Source organism: Musca autumnalis, unplaced genomic scaffold, assembly GCF_047663935.1.
Source record: "Musca autumnalis isolate F117 unplaced genomic scaffold, ASM4766393v1 scaffold_5, whole genome shotgun sequence".
Lineage (NCBI taxonomy): Eukaryota > Metazoa > Arthropoda > Insecta > Diptera > Muscidae > Musca > Musca autumnalis.
Genome location: NW_027412088.1, coordinates 54827810 through 54847356, shown reverse-complemented (window position 1 = coordinate 54847356; position 19547 = coordinate 54827810). Strand labels below are relative to the sequence as shown.

At 37.2% G+C, this 19547-nt stretch overlaps 1 protein-coding gene across 2 annotated transcripts in view; it reads right to left on the bottom strand.

Moving 5' to 3' along the window:
• The window catches only part of LOC141387545 (uncharacterized), a 39450-nt gene extending 24753 nt beyond the window's left edge, over window positions 1-14697 (bottom strand). Inside the window, exon 1 of one of the 2 annotated variants that reach the window (XM_073957423.1) lies at window positions 14365-14697. In XM_073957423.1, coding sequence (XP_073813524.1) covers window positions 14365-14529 — 165 coding nt within the window. In that variant the 5' untranslated portion in view covers window positions 14530-14697. The remainder of the gene's footprint in view (window positions 1-14364) is intronic. The other variant, XM_073957424.1, reaches the window with a different exon arrangement.
• Window positions 14698-19547: the final 4850 nt, after the last annotated feature.

The following is a 19547-nucleotide window of genomic DNA, read 5'->3' as shown; positions in this document are numbered from 1 at the left end:
TTAAAAATTGCAGCTAAAATTCTCAAAATACCGAAAATCGGGAGATACCGTTATATGGGGGCTACACCAAAACATGGACCTATGTTGACGATGTTTAGTGGAGATATTTCATGACCACTGAGAACCTCAAATGTCAAATTGCAGATAGTTCTGTTACAAATTGTGGCTAAAATTCTCAAAATACCGAAAATCGGGAGGTACCGTTATATGGGGGCTATACCAAAACATGGACCTATGTTGACGATGTTTGGTGGAGATATTTCATGACCACTGAAAACCTCAAATGACAAATTACAGCTAGTTCGGTTAAACATTGTAGCTAAAATTCTCAAAATACCGAAAATCGGGAGGTACCGATATATGGGGACTATACCAAAACATGGACCTATGTTGACGATGTTTGGTGGAGATATTTCATGACCACTGAAAGCCTCAAATGTCAAATTGCAGATAGTTCGGTTAAAAATTGTGGCTAAAATTCTCAAAATACCGAAAATCGGGAGATACCGTTTTATGGGGACTATACCAAAACATGGACCTATGCCCATATCCTTTGGGATATAAGTTTGTTGATCACTAGGAACCATAAGTGCCAAATTATAGCTAATTCGGTCTGCAAATGTGGCGAAGAACGTCAAAATACCTCAAATCCGGAGGTACCGTTATATGGGGGCTATACCAAAGAGTGGACCGATATAGCCCATCTTCGAACTTGACCTGCCTATGGAAAAAAGACCCTCGGGTGCAGCACTCTATCTCAATTATTGCGGACGCTAGAGTGATTACAACAGACGGACATGGCTAGATCGTCTTAAAATTTTATCCTGATCAAGAATATATATATACTTTATAGGGTCGCAAATGATTAGTTCGATGTGTTACAAACGGAATGACAAACTTAATATACCCACCATACTATGGTGGAGGGTATAAAAAAGGTGCTTTGGGTATAGAAAACCCTTGTAAGAGGTATTATATATATAGAAGATCGTAGAAATTTTCCCTTGTAAGAAGTATTCTTCCTATAAGACACTTGTAAGAGGTCTTCTACTTATAGATGACACTTCGAAGAGGTTTTCTATATAGAAGATCGTGGTGGAATGGGTCTTCCATCTGTAGAAAATCATTGTAAGAACTGTTCGATTTAGAAAAACCCCTTCTAAAATGTATTCTACATATAAAACACTTGTAAGAGTTCTTCTTCTGTATATGGCACTTGTAAGGAGTATTTTGTATTTAGAAAACCCTTCTATGAGGTCTTCTGTATATAGAATATCCTAGAAATGGGTTCTTTTTTTCTTCAGAAGATCCTTACAGGGTTTCTTTATTTATTTACTTCAAATATTTATTATAATAAAAACAAGTAAAAAGTATCAGTCGGCTTGGCTGACAGAGATATACCCTCAGCCTGTGTATATTGAAACAATTTTTTCCCAAAAAATGTATGTATATAGGGGGTTTTAAAAATTTTCGGCGTATAGACCGACAAAAATGTTGATTAGGATTAAAGAGCAAAAGTTTTGCGGAGGATATACTTAAAGGAATGGAACGACATTAACCAATATGGAAGTGGATTTCCAGCCACTATACACGGTGCCTTAGGGGGTTTTTACACCTTTCGGGCTGTTTGCTCATGAAGTGTGGACTTGCCCCTGAAAAAACTTTTACCATCGTAATTGAGGCAGTGAATAAAAGTTGCTTCAACAAAAATCAAAGTGATTCTATAGCAGGTCTTAAAGTGAACTTATCCAAATTTTTGTATGGGAGGTACCGGATGGAGTAGACAAATATAGTCCATATTTGAACCTGATCTATATCTGGTAGATATATTAGGATGTGTAAAATATTACTAAGCCCAAATTTTGGACCTAATCTGCAGATCCGTTCGAGAGTTATCTTGCGCTCCAACCACCTCACACAGTGGCATAGGGGTTTTGTGCAATTTTCAGGCTGTTTTCTCAGGAAATATGGATTTGTGCCTGATGAAACTTGTACAGTCGTATGGGGGGCAATGAATACAAGTTGCTACAACAAAAATCAAAGCGATTCGAAAGCAGGTCCTAAACTGAACTTTTCCCAAATTGTGTGTGGGAGGTACCCGAAGGAGTGGACCGATTGAGTCCATATTGGAACCTCCTCTAAGTCTAGTAGAAATTTCACGATGTGTAAAGTATGGACCAAATCGGTTACTCCCTTCAAGAGTTATTGTACGCACAAATTTTCCGAACATTTTCGAACTTTTGTGGTGGAGGTACCGGAAGGAGTGGACCAATATAATCCATCTTTGAACTTGAACTAAGTTTGGACAAAATATTACGAAAGTCAAATTTTGGACCAAATCGGCAGATCCGTTCGAGAGTTACCTTGCGCTCCAACCACTACACACGGTGTCATAGGGTTTTTTGTAACTTTCAGGCTATTTTCTCAGGAAGTATGGACTTGCCCCTAATGAAACTTACAGCGTCGTATAGAGGACAGCGAATACAACTTGCGTAAACAAAAGTCAAAGCGATTCGAGACCAGGTCCTAAACTGAACTTTTCCGAAATTTTTTGTGATAGGTACCCGAAGGAGTGGACCGATTGAGTCCATATTGGAACCTCATCTAAGTTTAGTAGAAATTACACGATGTGAAAAGTATGGACCAAATCGGTTATTCCCTACAAGAGTTATCGTGCGCACAAGTTTTGCGACAATTTTTGAACATTTGTGGGGGAGGAACCTGAAGGAATGGACCTATATGGGCCATCTTCGAACTTAAATCGAATCTGAACAAAATATTTCGATACCCAAAATTTGAACCGAATCGATTGATGCGTTCGAGAGTTATCGTGCGCACCAGCCTGCCAGACAGACAGACGGACGGACATTGCTAGATCTACTCAAAATTGTCTGAAACGGATATCGTACAAACATACTTGGAATCTAAAACCATTATTTCGATGAGGCACATTTTTGGTCGTATCAAAGTGTAAATACCCTCATTAGCCTAAAGGCTGAGGGTATAAAGAGGCGTCAGAGAAAAATTTTTTTCCTTCGATATTCATACGAAATTCCAAAATCTTTCAAAAATCTTTAAGAAGATTCGGAAGGTATCTCAGATTTTCATACGACATTATTCCGAAATCGTTCAGAAATCTGTACGAAAATTCGGAGGAAAAAATTCGCATTCCGAATATCCCAAGGATTTTCATCCGATTTCGCTCCGACAATTCGTTCCGAAATTATGTCAACCACTTCATACAACTTTCGTTAAGATATCGTTACGTTTTCGGATCCGAAATCGGACGTTTCGTTCGAATTTTGATCCGATTTCGTTTCGATGTCGGTACGATTGGTTTGCTGGGAAGTCTTTTAAATATAAAACACATGATAGAAGACCTCTACCTCTATATGTCACTTGGAAGAGTGGTTTTTGTATGTAGGAAAACCTTGTAAGAAGTTTTTTTTTTTGTATAGAAGATCCTTGTTAGATGTCTACCATAAACAGAAGATCCTTGCAATACGACTTCTATCTACAGAAAACATTTGCACGGGGTGTTCGATCCGCAGAAGGCACATATAATAGATGATCTGCCTATAGAAAACTCTTGTAAAAGATCTTCCATCCGTAAAATATCTTTGTAATGTATATTATATCTATAGTATACCCCCCTATAAAAGTCCATGGAAGAAGTCTTCTACATATAAAAGAAATGTAAGAGATCTTTTATCTATTTGTATATGGTACTTGGTGCTTTGTATGTAGAAAACCCTTCTAAGAGGTCTTCTATATTTAGAAGATCCTGCACATGCGTCTTCCATTTACAGAAGATCCTTGTAACAGGTCTTTCATAAACAGAAGATCCTTGTAGTTGCTTTTTATCTATAGAAGACCTTTGCAAGGGTTGTTCCATCTAAGGGATACTCTTATACGAGGTATACTGCCTAAAAATCTCTTGTAAACGATCTTCAATATATAGAATATCCATATAATGAATATTACCAACATTACAATGAGAGGATTTGAAACCACAGAAAATGTTGATGTTCTGGTCAGGGATTGAATCGCAGACCTTCTGAGTGCAGAATGGACGTATTCTGTCTACTGTAGTAAATATCACAAAGGAGTAGCCAGGAAGTATAGACTTACCCTAGAACTGTTGTGGCCATGATCGCAACGATTACCCGTGATTCGAGAAATGGCCGTAAAGTGTGAAAGTGTTGAACATTGGCGGAGTATGCATTTGGAGGAATGGACCAACATTTTCCATATTGGAACTGGAAGAACTAATTTTGGATTTTGTTGCTTTTGGATAGTTTTCGTGCCAACAAACAGTCACCCTAAGATTTTTGAAGCTTTTGGTTTATTATGACAAGAAGCATGGACTACATTGGAAGAAATTTTCAAAACAATCCTCGAACTGCTCTTATATTGCACTTAAGCGATAATTTTGAACTTTTGTGCATGACGGATGTACCCGAAGGTGCACTTCCATATAGTCCATCTTCGAAATTTATTTAATTTTGAGAGAAATTATACGATATGCAAAAGTTGGACCAATCTCAGTCACTCCTTTCGTTAGTTGTTGTTCCCACCACTAATTTTAGTTGGACACCGAAAGACTTTAAGAACTTTTGAACCAATATTTTGCTATAAACAGGACCACAAGGAAAATTTTAAAACTATCCTCAAACAGCCCTTAAACGAAAATATTTAACTTTTGTGAGGTAGGCATACGATGGTGTTGTCCAATATGATTTGCACTTTGCAATCATATCTGACACTCAATTCGTGAGTTATAGTGCTCTTCTGTTATTGTTGTAATAGCATAACACATACGCAAAATGATAGGTTTGATCAGGGTTTCGGAGTCGAGGTATTTTCGGCTCGACTCCGACTCCGACTCCAGGCGAGTTTTTTTCACGACTCCGACTCAGACTCCGGGTCGACTCCGAGAGTGAATTCCTATACTACTAAAAATAAATAAAATGTACACAAAATTGTAAGTTTTTCCTATATTTTGGCCTATATAGGCTAATGTGTTAGTTTTTCCTTACATATTCACATTCGAACATATCAATACTGTTTCTGCCGAATCTTACATTGACAAATAGCAAAGTTAGAAAGTTTTTGTCGGTTTTCCTTTTTTGCACGAGGATATTCTGGATGGAATTCTTCCGCGTGAGAGAATCTTTAAGCCTTCAAAATATGTGAAAATGATTGGGCAATAAGCAAATCACGACCAAGCCATTTTTCATGATTTTTCTTTCCGAAAAAACTGCGCAACTTTTTGGCAGGATTTTTTCTTCATCTGAAATAGAAGAATAGTACAAAGTTTTAAGGTTGTCTACGAAACCTTGTTTTTATTAAAGCATTTTGCGGTGCCAACTCTATCTCGAAAACTATCTCGAGAAAAACACAGTTTTTATAAATAAATTGTTCCCATCCAACGCTCATCCTGAGGCAATATTGTTTCCATCGACTTAGAAATTTGACCACATATTATATGCTACTTCTACTTTCTACTTTTTTCTGAAATTTATAAGTAGGGATCACCCCTTCATTGTCCTTTATCACTTTTACCCGATCCTTTCTCATGAAAACTCTATGATTATGTATTTCATTGAATTTCGTATATGCAATTGATTGTGTAGAAAACTCGGATACACATAAACTATATCTGCTCCTGGCGGACAGATGCGGTTATTTGAATGTCTACATCTAAAGCCCTCATTGAGTTCATTATACGAATCATAGACGAAAGATTCACCGTTTGTCAGACTTCTGAGTTATAGTGGGATAAATCTGTCGTTAACCAACAACAAATTTATGATGCCTATTTCAATAGATTATGCGAAATTTACCGAAATACATAAACATATGGTTTTTTTGAGAAAGTAACGGGTAAAACTGATAAAGGACAATCAAAACGTGACAATGTCGATTTCAAGGATATGGTAAACCTACATATAATTTTCTGTGGAAAATTTTTGTAGAAAATTTAATTTTGTTTTACTTTTTGAGTTCAAAAACAAAAAATACATGGATGAAACTGAGCTAGAAGGACAGCATATTTGACAGAAAGTTTCCTCATTCCATTTAACTGAAAACATGTCATCTAAAAATGATGAAACAATATCTCCAAACAGCACCGACGTAGCCAGGGGGGCCCGGGGGGCCCGGGGGGCCCGGGCCCCCCCCCCCCCCCCCCCCCCCCGAAATGATTTTAGTTCCCATAGGATATTAGCTTATGTTACAAATTTTTTAATTTTTGAGTAAAATTCTAAGCTGTTTTAAATTGTTCAAGAAATATGTAAAGTAGTTGGAAGCATTACAGAGAATTACGTAACTAGATTGGTATACTTATTGTTCAACATATTTGAAAATATAAAAGTAATGAACAAGTTAGGCTTTTTGAGGTGTTGTTTAAGCGTTTAATCGGAATTTTAGGTTGACGGTGTTACTGAGTTCAGAACAATACGTTTATTTGTATTTATTGAACGTTTGTTTGTAGGTCGATTACCTTGGCTTGGCAACATCCAGAAAAAAAATTTTTGCGACATTTTGTTTTTGATATTTTTTATAAGAGCAATTCAACAATAAAATGTTAAAATTTTTTTTTTTTTTTTTTATTTTTGCCTTATTAAACTGTTGCTTAATCTTTGTGGTTTTAATTGTTTGTATATTTTCTCTAACACGTTTTTATAATGAACTATTTTGAAATTCATAACAATTACAAATTCTTTATTATGTTTGAAATTTGCAATAAAAAAACTATGTATATCAACCATTTTTATGATATAATTTCTGTTCCACCGCAGTGTCGTAAATGTCTATTGGACAAAAGGATTTTTCTGTCGAATTTTTATGTTTTGTTCGACCTTTCGAATGTTAATAAAATCAAGATTATTGAGCTTGAGGTCAATGTTTATATTTTATTAGCTGACCCTGGTGCGCTTCGCGACCCCGAATAAGGTAAAATATATTTTGACAAATTTATTTGTAGGCCAATTTTCGTCACTCATTGCAACTTTCATTAAAATCGGGTATATAAAGCGTGTTTGGTGCATCAAATACATTAATCGGAGGAAAATATATATGGGAGCTATATCCAAATCTGAACCGATTTCAATATAATTTTAAAATTTTATTTCTAGACCCAATTCCGTCACACATTCCAAATTTCATTGATATTGGACATACATAGCGTGTTTAATGCATAAAATACATGAAATCGGCCGAAAATATATATAGGCACTATATCCAAATCTGAACCGATTTCAATTCTAGACCATTTTAGACCGATTTATTTCTAGACCAAATTCCTGCACACATCCAAAATTGGGAGACATTATCTGTTACCGTTCTATAGATATTTGCATAAAAAATCTAAATTTTTTGGAGGTACCTCCGATTCTGATGCTATATCTCCGGATCAACGCTGAATTTCAGAAATTTGTATAACCTATGTTACTTTCAGGCCATGTAGTGATATACGAGTACTCTGAAAATTTCAGGAAGATCAGTTCAGCGGTTTTTAAGTCCATAAACGTCAAACAAACAAACGTACAAACATTTTTCTACTTTATATATATTGATTTATTACATATTATTTCCAATATTTCAACATTACAATGAATTTCATCTTCAGAGATTTTTCTGTCGATTACTCTTTGAATAAAACCAGACGAAAACGTCATAGAAACCCACAGCAATTGTATTTTGGGAAGTACTTTCAATGGATGCACATTTCTAGAAATGTTAATTTTTCCTGCTTCGGTAAAGGACCTTGTGACGACAAATGAAATCTAAAAACTGATCGGAAACAGGTTCTTCTTCGTCAACATCTCAACAAGTACCACTCGATTTTGCGGACAGGAATATACCCTGAGCCTGTGTGAATTGAAACTTTCATCTGTAGACAGATCGAATAGCCACTACACAGCCAAAATCCTTAAACCCAAAAACTATACATTAGGAGCTTTTCAGACATTTGTAGCCATTTCGGACGTATGAACTTGCAAACAAAATAGGGATTTGTATCATTGATCACAAGTGTTGCGGAGGAGGTATGGAGAAATGGACCGGACCGACATAGTTCATTTTTGGAGTATATCTTATTTTGGGAGTCATTCCTTTTAAAAGATATAGCGCCCACCAGTCATTTCAGTTCGCCACAGTATAATTTTCACCTTTTGACTTTTATGTCAGGAAATTTGGACTTGCCCACGAAAAACTTAATACCGCTCTAAACAGCACTTAAACAACTATTTTGAAGGTTTGTGAGGGAGGTACCATGGCCCATTTTCGAGCAAAAACTTAGTTTGGAAAAAATATTACTAAATCCAAAGTTTGGACCAAATCTGTTGCTCCGTTCAAGAAAACTCGCACATACTTACTTACTTACTTACTTAGCTGGCCCATTACAGAACATTTGTTCTATAGGCCGAACTAAGAAGAGATCTCCATTCCTCTCTATTTGTTGCTTTGCTCTCTGGAATACCGCGCCTTGTCATCTCATCATCCACTTGTTTGCGCCATCTATTCCTTGGCCTGCCAATTCTGCGTGCACCGCCATGTGGCATGTATTCATACGCCTTTTTAGTGGGTTCATCATCGCTCATTCTTTTGATATGGCCTAGCCAACGCAATCGCTGCATCTCGATACGTTTAACAATATTCATGTCGTTGTATAGCAGATACAGCTCGTGGTTCATGCGACGTCGATATTCACCGTCAACGCAGATTGGTCCGTAGATCTTTCGAAGAATTTTTCTCTCAAACACACCAAGCACTGCCATGTCTGCTTGCGCAAGTACCCAGGCTTCGGAGCCATACATCAGCACGGGTAGTATCAGTGTTTTGTAGAGCGTTATTTTTGTTTGACGAGATGTGGCTTTGTTTTTAAACTGCTTACTTAATCCAAAGTAGCATCTGTTGGCCAATACAATTCTTCTTTTTATTTCACAACTGATGTCGTTTGTTGTGTTGACGGAGGTGCCGAGGTAGACGAAGTCTTTTACTACCTCAATATTATAGGAACCAACTTCCACAGTCGGTCCGAGCTCAATGGACGCATTGCGCGTCGACACCATCAACTTGGTCTTCTCACCGTTTACCGCCAGACCCACTTTAGCAGATTCTCCTTCGACTTTTATAAAGGTATCAGTTACTTCTTTTACTGATCGACCCATGATGTCTATATCATCAGCATAAGCAAGTAACATGTGACTATTGGTGTAGATTGTGCCACTTCTTTTGACGTTTGCCTCTCGTATAACCTTTTCTAGCAGGATGTTGAAGAGGTCACACGAAAGGCTGTCTCCTTGTCTGAAACCTCTTTTGGTACCAAACTCTTCGGAGAGGTTCTTTCCTATTTTAACTGAGGACCTCGTGTCAGTTAAAGTCATTTTACAAAGCCGGATGAGCTTTGCGGGAATACCAAATTCAGACATGGCTTGGAATACCTTTGAGCGCAGCGGACTGTCGAAGGCTGCTTTATAATCGACAAAAAGGTGGTAGGTGTCGATCTGCATCTCTTGGGTCTTCTCCAGGATTTGCCGCAGGGTAAATATCTGGTCAATGGTGGACTTGCCAGGTCTAAAGCCGCATTGGTATGGTCCAATAATCTCGTTGACCATTGGCTTTAGTCGTTCGCACAATATCCCTGACACGATCTTGTAGGCAATAGGGAGTAGACTTATGCCCCTATAGTTAGAGCATACAGTCTTATCTCCCTTCTTGTGGACGGGGCACAGGATACTCAGGTTCCAATCGTCGGGTACTCGTTCTTCCTGCCAGATGGTGCTAACTAGCTGATGAATACACCTTATCAGCGTGTCGCCTCCGGTTTTGAACAGCTCGGCTGGTAAGCCATCGGCCCCTGCTGCCTTATTATTCTTCAGCCGATTTATTGCTGTCTTTACCTCATCTTGGCTGGGCGGTATACATTCAATACCATCTTCTGGAATTGGGACTGTGGTATCTTCGTCGTCTTCGCTGCTATTGGATACCAACAGATTTGAAAAATGTTCTTTCCATATCCTGAGTACACTATCTGTATCAGTTACCAAATTACCTTGCTGGTCTCTACAGGAGGATGTGCCTGTACCAAAGCCATCAGTTTGATGCTTGACTCTTTGGTAGAATTTTCGGACTTCATTCTGGCTCCTGTACATCTCGATTTTTTCACACTCCCGCTTTTCCATCTCTCTCTTTTTCCTGCGGAAAAGACGTTTCTCCTCTCTCCTTTTCTCCCTGTATCTCTCTCGTGCGCTACGCGTTGCTACGGATTGTAAAGTAGCCTTATATGCCGCATTTTTCTCTTCGGTGGCAGCACGACACTCCTCATCATACCATGGATTCCTTGGTGGAGGTCTCTGGTATCCAAGTATGGATTTTGCGGCTGTTTGCATGGAGTGGGCAATGCTTTGCCATTGCGCTGATATGTTATCGGGATGAGGAGGGCTTTGATTAAGCAATTGGGCTAGTTGAGTGGAATATGCTGTGGCTATCTGTTGTGATTGCAGCTTACCGATGTCTAACTTTCGTGTTGTGTCTGTTCGTACTTTGTTTGCTACGTTTAAGCGGGTGCGTACCTTTGCTGCAACAAGGTAGTGGTCCGAATCAATGTTTGCGCCTCGGAACGATCGTACATCCAACACGCTCGATGAATGTCTTCCATCTATCACAACATGATCAATTTGGTTTCTTGTTTTCTGATCTGGAGACAGCCAGGTGCCCTTATGAATATCGAGATGATTAAATCTGGTACTGCTAACTACCATGTTTTTTGCAGCTGCAAAGTCTATCAGTCTCATACCATTGTCAGATGTTTCACTGTGGAGACTGAATTTCCCGACTGTTGGGCCAAAGATATTCTCCTTTCCAATTTTGGCATTAAAATCGCCTAGAATGATTTTAATGTCATGGGCAGGGCAACGGTCATATGTTTCTTCTAAGCGCTCGTAAAATATATCTTTGGTCTGTTCATCCTTTTCTTCAGTGGGAGCATGAGCGCAAATAAAGCTGATGTTGAAGAATTTAGCTTTTATTCGAATTGCAGCAAGTCTTTCATTCACTGGAGTGAAGCTGGATACAAGATGTTTTAGTCTCCGACTAACTACGAATCCACAACCAAACTCATGCTTTACGTCATGGCAGCTATAATACAGTGCGTCACCTTTAGGTGTTGTTGTGACGCCTTTCCCAATCCATCGTATTTCCTGTATGGCAGTAATATCGGTCTTGTATTTTTCAAGTACGTCTGCCAATGCGAAGACTGCACCTTCTCTATAAAGAGTGCGAACATTCCAGGTGCAGATTCGCAGATCATGGTCCTTAAAACGTTTGCGGGGTTCGTCAACTTTAGAGGGGTTTGTTTTTCTTTTCTTTCGTTTTTTCATAGTAGGCTGTTTTTTCTAGGGGAGGGTTACTAACCCGACGCCCAAACCCAAGTTTTTAACGTTCTTATGGGTGAACGCGCGGCACATGTTAGCTCACTACCTTTAACGGGTGTTAAAGGCAGTTCCCCAGGTGACACCACGGGGAGGTCAGTGTCCACTTGGGATGAAAGAGGGACCAAGATAAATCCTGGGCTTTGCCATGTTAAAACCGGTCAGGACCGTTCCTTGGTATCTTCCATCCCCTACGTCACCCACTCGCACATACCACTTAAGCCAAAATTCTTGAAATTTGGGGGGAAAATACCAGAAGAAGTAGACCGAAAAGCACCATCTTCGAATTTTGTATATATAAGACTTGCTGAAATATTGCGATAAACAAAGTTTGGACCAACGCAGTATCCGGTTCGAAAGTTGTCGTGTGCACTAGCCACTACACATAATTACCTTAGGTGTTCTTTACAGCTTTCGGGCCATTTCATCTGGAAGTATAGACTTGCCCTTGAAAAACTTGTACGGTAGTAATAGGAGCCCCGAGAACACTTGTTGCAAAAAAGCAAAGCGTTTCCAGAGAGTTTATTTTATATTTACTTATAACTAATTATTAGCATTAAGGAAGTGAACATTCACTGTAGTTGTGAATTATTTGATAAATGATCCGGCGAAAAATATATGGGATTATTAATATATTCATTGTTTTGACCATATATTAACTGTGACATATTGTCAAAAAAGTTCTAAAAGATAAAATTGGCCAAGAAGTCTTGCGCCATATGAACTGAAAAATAGTATTGAAAATTATTTCATCAGTAGAATAAGTCTAAAATAAGGTTTGCATCTTTGCTAAATATGACATTTTCGCTAACATGAACTTTCAAAATTTTGCTCAGGTGGGCCCCCCCCCCCCCCCCCCCGAAATGAAATCCTGGCTACGTCCCTGCCAAACAGAGATATAAAACTATTTTCTCAATGATTGATGGGAGTCAAATAAAAAAATCATTATGTCATGACTCAGAAATTTCAGCTAAGGGATCCTTTAGGGTTCTCAATTGGGGCTTTAATTCCCAAAATGAATTTTCCTCCCCCAGATCGTAACTTCCATTTTGTGTCACAGGGTATTCAGTAAGATTTCCCATAGAGATCACAATGTCTTTAATAGAAGACAAGGATGCCATCTCATAAAAAAACAAGATGAGAATACCAATAGACCTTTGTGAGTAGACCAGTAAGTCTTCTGACGAAAGAGGTTAAAGGTCCAGTCTTAATTCGATTGTCATAGAACTTTACTTTTGTTTGCAAAAATGTAACGAATCAATTGGACCAACAAAATAGGGATGAATAGACTACACTTCAAAGGATAGTAAATACCCTGTGAATTGTTCTTTAATTCGGTACAATATATAATTTACATACATATATATTTTCTTATACCTTTCTTTTAAAATAAATAATGATTTTTAAAAAAGTTCTTGTTTCAAATTTAATGTTATATTTCTATAACGTGGAAAAAATTTTGCCCGGAGTCGGAGTCGAGTTATTTTTTTCGACTCAGACTCCGACTCCGACTCCAGCAAAATTGCTCGACTCCGACTCGTAGACTCCGACTCCGACTCCGAAACCCTGGGTTTGATCCTGGTTTGGCAACCGTTGGCTGAAACATTATGGTTTCGGGTAATCCTGTAAACCCGCTGCCGTGGGATTGCTCATCTGTCATTGTGTCGCGAGTTCATAAAACTGTGGCCAAAAATAGCTGTATTTGGCGTAGGTGGATGAATTTTGGTACAATTAATAATTGTTAGCTTACAATATCGAGAAAAAAATTGGGAAGGTCGATCCATGCTTTGGTATAGCCCCCATATAACGGTACTTCTCAATTATTGATATTTTTAATATTTTAGCTAAATTTCAATTCAATTTTTATTTATTATTTCCCATAAATGAGAACCTAGCCCATAGTGCCAAGAACGGTTCCAGAAACCACAATGGATTTACTACTCCAGAATCTTAAAACTAACAATTCATTTTCAATTATCTAAAAAATTAAATTTATCGACCAAATTGGCTGAAAAAATGATGACAAACAATGAAAACTGAAAAAGATAAATAACATGTACTCCGAGGTACTTGATTTTGACCATTTTTGGCCGCTGACGTGACACTGTGTACAGGCAGGGGGACTTTTAGAGCTGTTAGGGCCATTATCATAGAATATATGGACTTGCCCCCGAAAAAATAAAGGATTGGACCAATATAGCCCACAGAAATGTAAAGATGGACGCACATTGGGCCGCATGCACTATAACATCTCTGAATTCGAATGTGGTAGAGGTGTTGAAGATTCTCCGCAAGTAAAGTTGTGGCCTCCTTTCGAACCATGAAAGTTTCAAGATTCGGCGCGTCTGAAGGGAAAATGTAATAGCTTTCGTGGGGAAAGGTAACGTTGGTATCAGAGCACTGCTTAGCAACACAACAATTCCAATATTCCCATCATCATAAAACTCAATGGGTTCTGCTGTGAGAATTTCCGCATATGAACTATCAAAGACTACTAAGTAGCAGGTCAACAATATTTTTTCCCCAAATTCCTCAAATTGAATTTCTTGGTTCACTCCTGCAACAGCTCAGGCTCAGGGGTTAAGCACCATCACCAATTAATAGACTTCATCTATTAAATTTCACAAATTTAAACATATCAGCACACAGTTTAGAGCTTAATGATGGCCTTCTCGCAGAAGTCCATCAATGCCGTAAGACCGCCCAACCCATATCTTGCCACAAAGTCCTCAACAGAGAGAACTTCTGATTTTTTAGATTTCACATAATAACTGAGGATACAAACTTTTAATTCAACTATTATTATTACATTAAAATCAATTTTTATATCTATATCTTATTTAGTATTTTAAAAATCTCACTGCAAATTAATTAATCCTCAAAAAATTACATCAACTTTCCCGCCGGAAATCTGAACATTACTTACAGCTTGATGCATCTTTTCATTTGAGTCATGGTGAGGAAGCATGTTGCTTGCTTGAACTAATTTTCGACTCGTTTTATTAAGTTTTAATTTGCGTATTATTTTCTTCTTCTGGCGGAAACTTTTTCGTTGTTTATTGGCCAAACGACTTCTATTCTTTCTAGACATATTTAAAAGGTTTGATGAAATATTTGGCGTGTTTCTTTTTTTCTTTTTTCTATTAAATTGTTTTTGTTTGTCACGGATCAAAACAAGTTAAACACTTGATACTTCAATGTTTTGACAGTTCAAAAAAAAAAAAACAATCAATTAAAATGGGTAGTATAAATGAAAAGCGCTCCTAAGGCCTTGTACACACGCTGCGACTTTTGATGCATGCATCACCATTTTCGTACTTGTAGGGTTGCATTTTTTCGTAATATTGTAAGAAGTGTAATTTTTGTAACAAACATGTACGATTTTACATACATGTTATGATTGTTGAGTGCATGTAGGTATAAATTGTTAAACCAAAATTATTGAAACAGGTAAAAATATTTCTTAATATTTCTCGACAAATGTAAATAACAAAATTTTTGGAAAAAACATTCTTAGGTAAAAATGTATTTTCCAACATTCGGGTTATTCCATTCTACGAGATACAGGTAATAAAACTCCGACAATATGGGTGTTCACACAATTATTGAAATATTTTTACGAAATGTTGGGCAACAAATTGAGCAACGAACGGCGTCAATATTAATCCAATCGATTCAAAAAATTAAATTCTTTTTTCTGCAATTCGCATTTTGATGTTTTCAAAACACATTTGGAACACAAGCAATTCAGTTTCAACTATGAAGGCAATAAAAAACTAACAACATACTTATCAAATAAAGGAGGAAGTTTAGTCCATTTATTTTTATTACATTCTTTTAAATCCATGATGTACATTAAATAATTTTAACATTCTAAATGGTACTAATAAATTAAATGATTAGTCATTAAATTTTACATTTCGTACATTTTCATTCCCTGCATCACTACTATTTTTTGCAACACCGCTAAAAAAATGGTGATGCATGCATCAAAAGTCGCAGGGTGTGTACAAGGCCTAAGTTAAATGATGTTGCCATATGGCAAAGATTAGCAAACATGGCAACCATTATGAAATTAACCCCCTGTTTTTGTAAAAATTTCAACATACAGAAACTCAGTAGTCACACGCGCAAAATTTTCGACGAAACTTTCCCATTATTTTGGCGTTCATAGATCGAGTTCCCCAATACAGCATTTTCATAAAATTACTTTAGTATGGATCTCGATCTGTGAACGCCACAATAATGGGAAAGTTTCGTCGCAAATTTTGCGCGTGTGACTACTGAGAAACTGACTGTTAGAATCACTTAAGGCCTGGGTACATAAACTGCTTCGCCTGGTTGCCTTGCTTTCCTGCTTCATTTCTAACATAAAAAAATATTATCAGAAGTAAGCAAGGTAAGCAGGCAAGGCAGCTTATGTACTCAGTTCTTTACAAATTTTTCCGAGGCCGAGGCCTTTAACTATGCACGAAACGCGTCTACGAAAAATGAGGTCGGTATGTCATCTGGGGGCTGAGCTACCCCGGCTACCATTTGGAAGATTACTTTTTTTTTCAAAAATCACATTAAAACGAAAGACGAGTCCTTTTGGGGATCAAAAACTGATTATGTCGCTTGTATGATTAGAAAGGGACTCGAAAGTGACTCCCTGTAATGATTAAAATTAGTTCAATTTAAAATACAACAACAACTTTGTGGCAATCATGGCACAATAATAAAGGTACAACGCCAAAAACAGCTGATCATCATACTAGTTGTCAAAATGCTTTATTGTGAATAAAATCACATACCAAATGCAAACAAGCAATTCACAAATTTGACGTTTAGTATGATGTGATGTAACACCTTCTTATTCCACCATGGTGGCAATCATAAATAAATCATTGAAGCGTTTAAAATGGGACTATAATTACAAGATTAAAAAGGGAAGAGATAACTAAATAAATTGTGGAAAACGACTTAAGCTAGGGTCACACTAGGCAAATATTTGCTCCAGCGACAGGGAGTGTGTGTTCACTGAGAGCAAGTGAGCATACATTTCAATGCATTGTTAATGCTCATTTGCTCTCAGTAAGCGCACACCAGACGTGGAAGCTAGTCGATTTTAAATCGGCGGCGCGCCGCCGCTCCTCATTTTTTAAGGGTTCAGCCGCCGCCGACTACATCGGCTAAAATCGGCTAAAATTCGCCGCCGTCAACTTAAGTGGAGACGCGTGCGCCGATAATTTTTCAATTAATTATTAAATTCTGGATGCTTTTCCAAAGTATTGGAAAATCATATCACGTTTTTCTACTATTTCTTCTTTCCATTCATTTGTTTGAGCTTGTTGTTTTCTTTTTTCCGAATTTATAGTGGTGTTGGCTAGTCATTTGACTATATGGCAATGGTGTGCATTGCATATTGCATCCCAGCTAACATTTTTTTCCGAATTCGGAAAGAATTTTCTAAGGAAATTCTTAAAAAGTATTAGAGTTTCGCGACGAATTCGGTCCGTATTCGGAAGTAAATTCTTGGAAAATTCGGAGAAAAATTTAGATTTTCTGACAGAATTCGGTCCGAATTCGGAAGAAATTTCTGGAAAATTCGATGAAAAATTTAGATTTTCTTAAGAAAATCCGTCCGAATTCGGAAGGAAATTCTGGAAAAATTCGGAGAAAAGTTCAGATTTTCTGAAAAAAATCGGAAACAATTCTGACGCTGACGCCTTTGATATTGACACAACACGTGTACTGTACTGAACAAACCCCACTCAGAGACAATTTTCTTATAATGTACTATTTATGGAAGATTATAATTTCAAACTTTCGAATGATTTTGCCTGTTGTTATCATTTTATGATTAACAGTAGAACAATGTGCAGAAGTAAGTCGAAGCTATCAACACTAGCTTGAATTATTATATGTTGCATTTATATTTAAAAAATTGTAAATTTGTATATGCGAATTTTAAGATCAGTATTTCTGTTCTTCGACATCAACCGAAAAAAAATTCCCTTAGAAAATCCATTAGAAATCGGAACGAATTCGGAATGACGATTCTTAAGATTCTTTAGAAAATGTGCAGAGATTCTTAAAATAAACTTATAGAAAATAGGGCCAATTTCTAGGAAAATATTAGAGAAATCGGCCACATTTCTAAAAAAAATCAGAAAATCTCAGAAAAAATCTGATATCAGAGCCCTCGGAAAAAATTGTTAGCTGGGATGTTTTTTCAATCAGTTAAATTGTGTGTGTGAGAAAGTTGTACGCGCCCCATTGCTTACCCCTGCTATATCACCACAACAAATTGTTGTTTTCTTCCTTTGTTCTCGTCATAAAGGAAATATTTGCTTTTGACATAATACGCCGAAATTCAGCCGCCGCCGACAAAAATGGCCGCGCCGCCGCCGCCGTGGGCTTACAAGTAATGAGCCGCCGCCGCCGAAAAAATCGATTCGCTTCGTTGTCTGGCGCACACTGCCGGTCGCTAGAGCAAACATTTGCCTAATGTGACCCATGGTAGAACAAATACAAGGTAAAGTTAATACTACAACAAATACAACTCGAACAACAACCACAAAGGAATTTGTTTTTGTTTGTAAACCTTAGAGTCAACGTAAATGTAAACAAAACAAGGAAATGTCTATAAATTATTGGAATTTAAAAAACTAATAATTTTTCACATTTGATTGAATATTTTGGAAAACATGAATGAAAACTCGTTAGATTTTCAATTTGAATGTTTCCATATCATTCCACTAAATGAATAATTTCTCGCAGAAAGTAGAATACTTGCAAAAATGTTTCGGGTCGCTGGTAATTCATTGAAAAAAGAGAAGATGTTTCAATCATTTGCTTTTGAAAACAAAAAAGCACATGTTTATTAGGGCTTCATTCTTTTCAAGTTTAAGAAAATACCACACATATTAACAAATATTGTACCGCCTCTATAAGCGGTGTTTTAGTGTGCGGCATGTCGTTCGGACCTGGAGGAGGTTACATGTCAATGATATGAAGCCGTCTTTATGGGAAATATTTTTTTTTTCTGATGAATAAATTTGTTCTTCAAAAATATATATCCCTAATATACATCGAACATAGAAATAAATACATAAAATGTCGAATGGAATTTGACACTAACACTACAACCCAGTTCAGTCAGCTGGGTATTGCTGCTACCTTTTCTTGTTCTACCATGAATGTGACCCTAGCTTTAGTTTGTAGTTTATAGAATAATTGTTTAACAAAAATCCCAGGCAGGACAAGGAGTTTGTGGTGATTGTTTTAGTTCTAAGGTATCAAATCCCGGCAAAAAGCGGCATATCCAGGGAGTAGGAGGAACACTATGTAGACGGCCAGCCGTTAATTTATGATATGGAAAGAGATTTTTAATCCAATAATTTTCATAAACAACCTTCGATTGTTAAATTAAGGGCCATTATTATATGCGTTCTTTTACTATCTGATGGATTTGAAAACGCAAACCAAACCAATTTGCAGGCATTAAAAATATAATTTTTACATTGAGAGTTAATGCCCATATTATCCTCCTTCAAATTGAATCATCACTTTTAACTTTAAGTTAACCGGAACGCTATAAATCTGTTCTTTCAATCGAAACTTTAACAAGAGAAGACTTATAATAATGGGGGTAAATCTTATCCGCCTATCTTCTTGTTTGTCAAATCAGCTGACTTCTTGCAAGTTTTTGCAAATTGTTGTTCGATAACATTCTGCAAATTTTTAGCTTCGAGAGAGTAAAATTAATGGAGAGAATTTACTGAGAACTTGCTGAGTACTTGCAAGTACTTTTTACTTTCGAAGTTATCGTACAGACCTATTCATTGAATCGTTTATGTGTTTTGAACTTTTTCGTTTTCTATCTGTTGATGTGGAATTGAGAACTTTTCGTTATTCGTTTTGTTCGCACCATGATGGAATAAGAAGGTGTAACATCAAATCATGCCAAACGTCAAATTTGCTCACAATAATGCATTACTGTGAATTGCTTGTTTACATTTTGTAAGTGATTTTATTCACAATGACGCATTTTGACAACTGCTATGAAGATCAGCTGTTTTTGGCGTTACACCTTATTATTCCACTATGGTTCGCACTCACGAATTT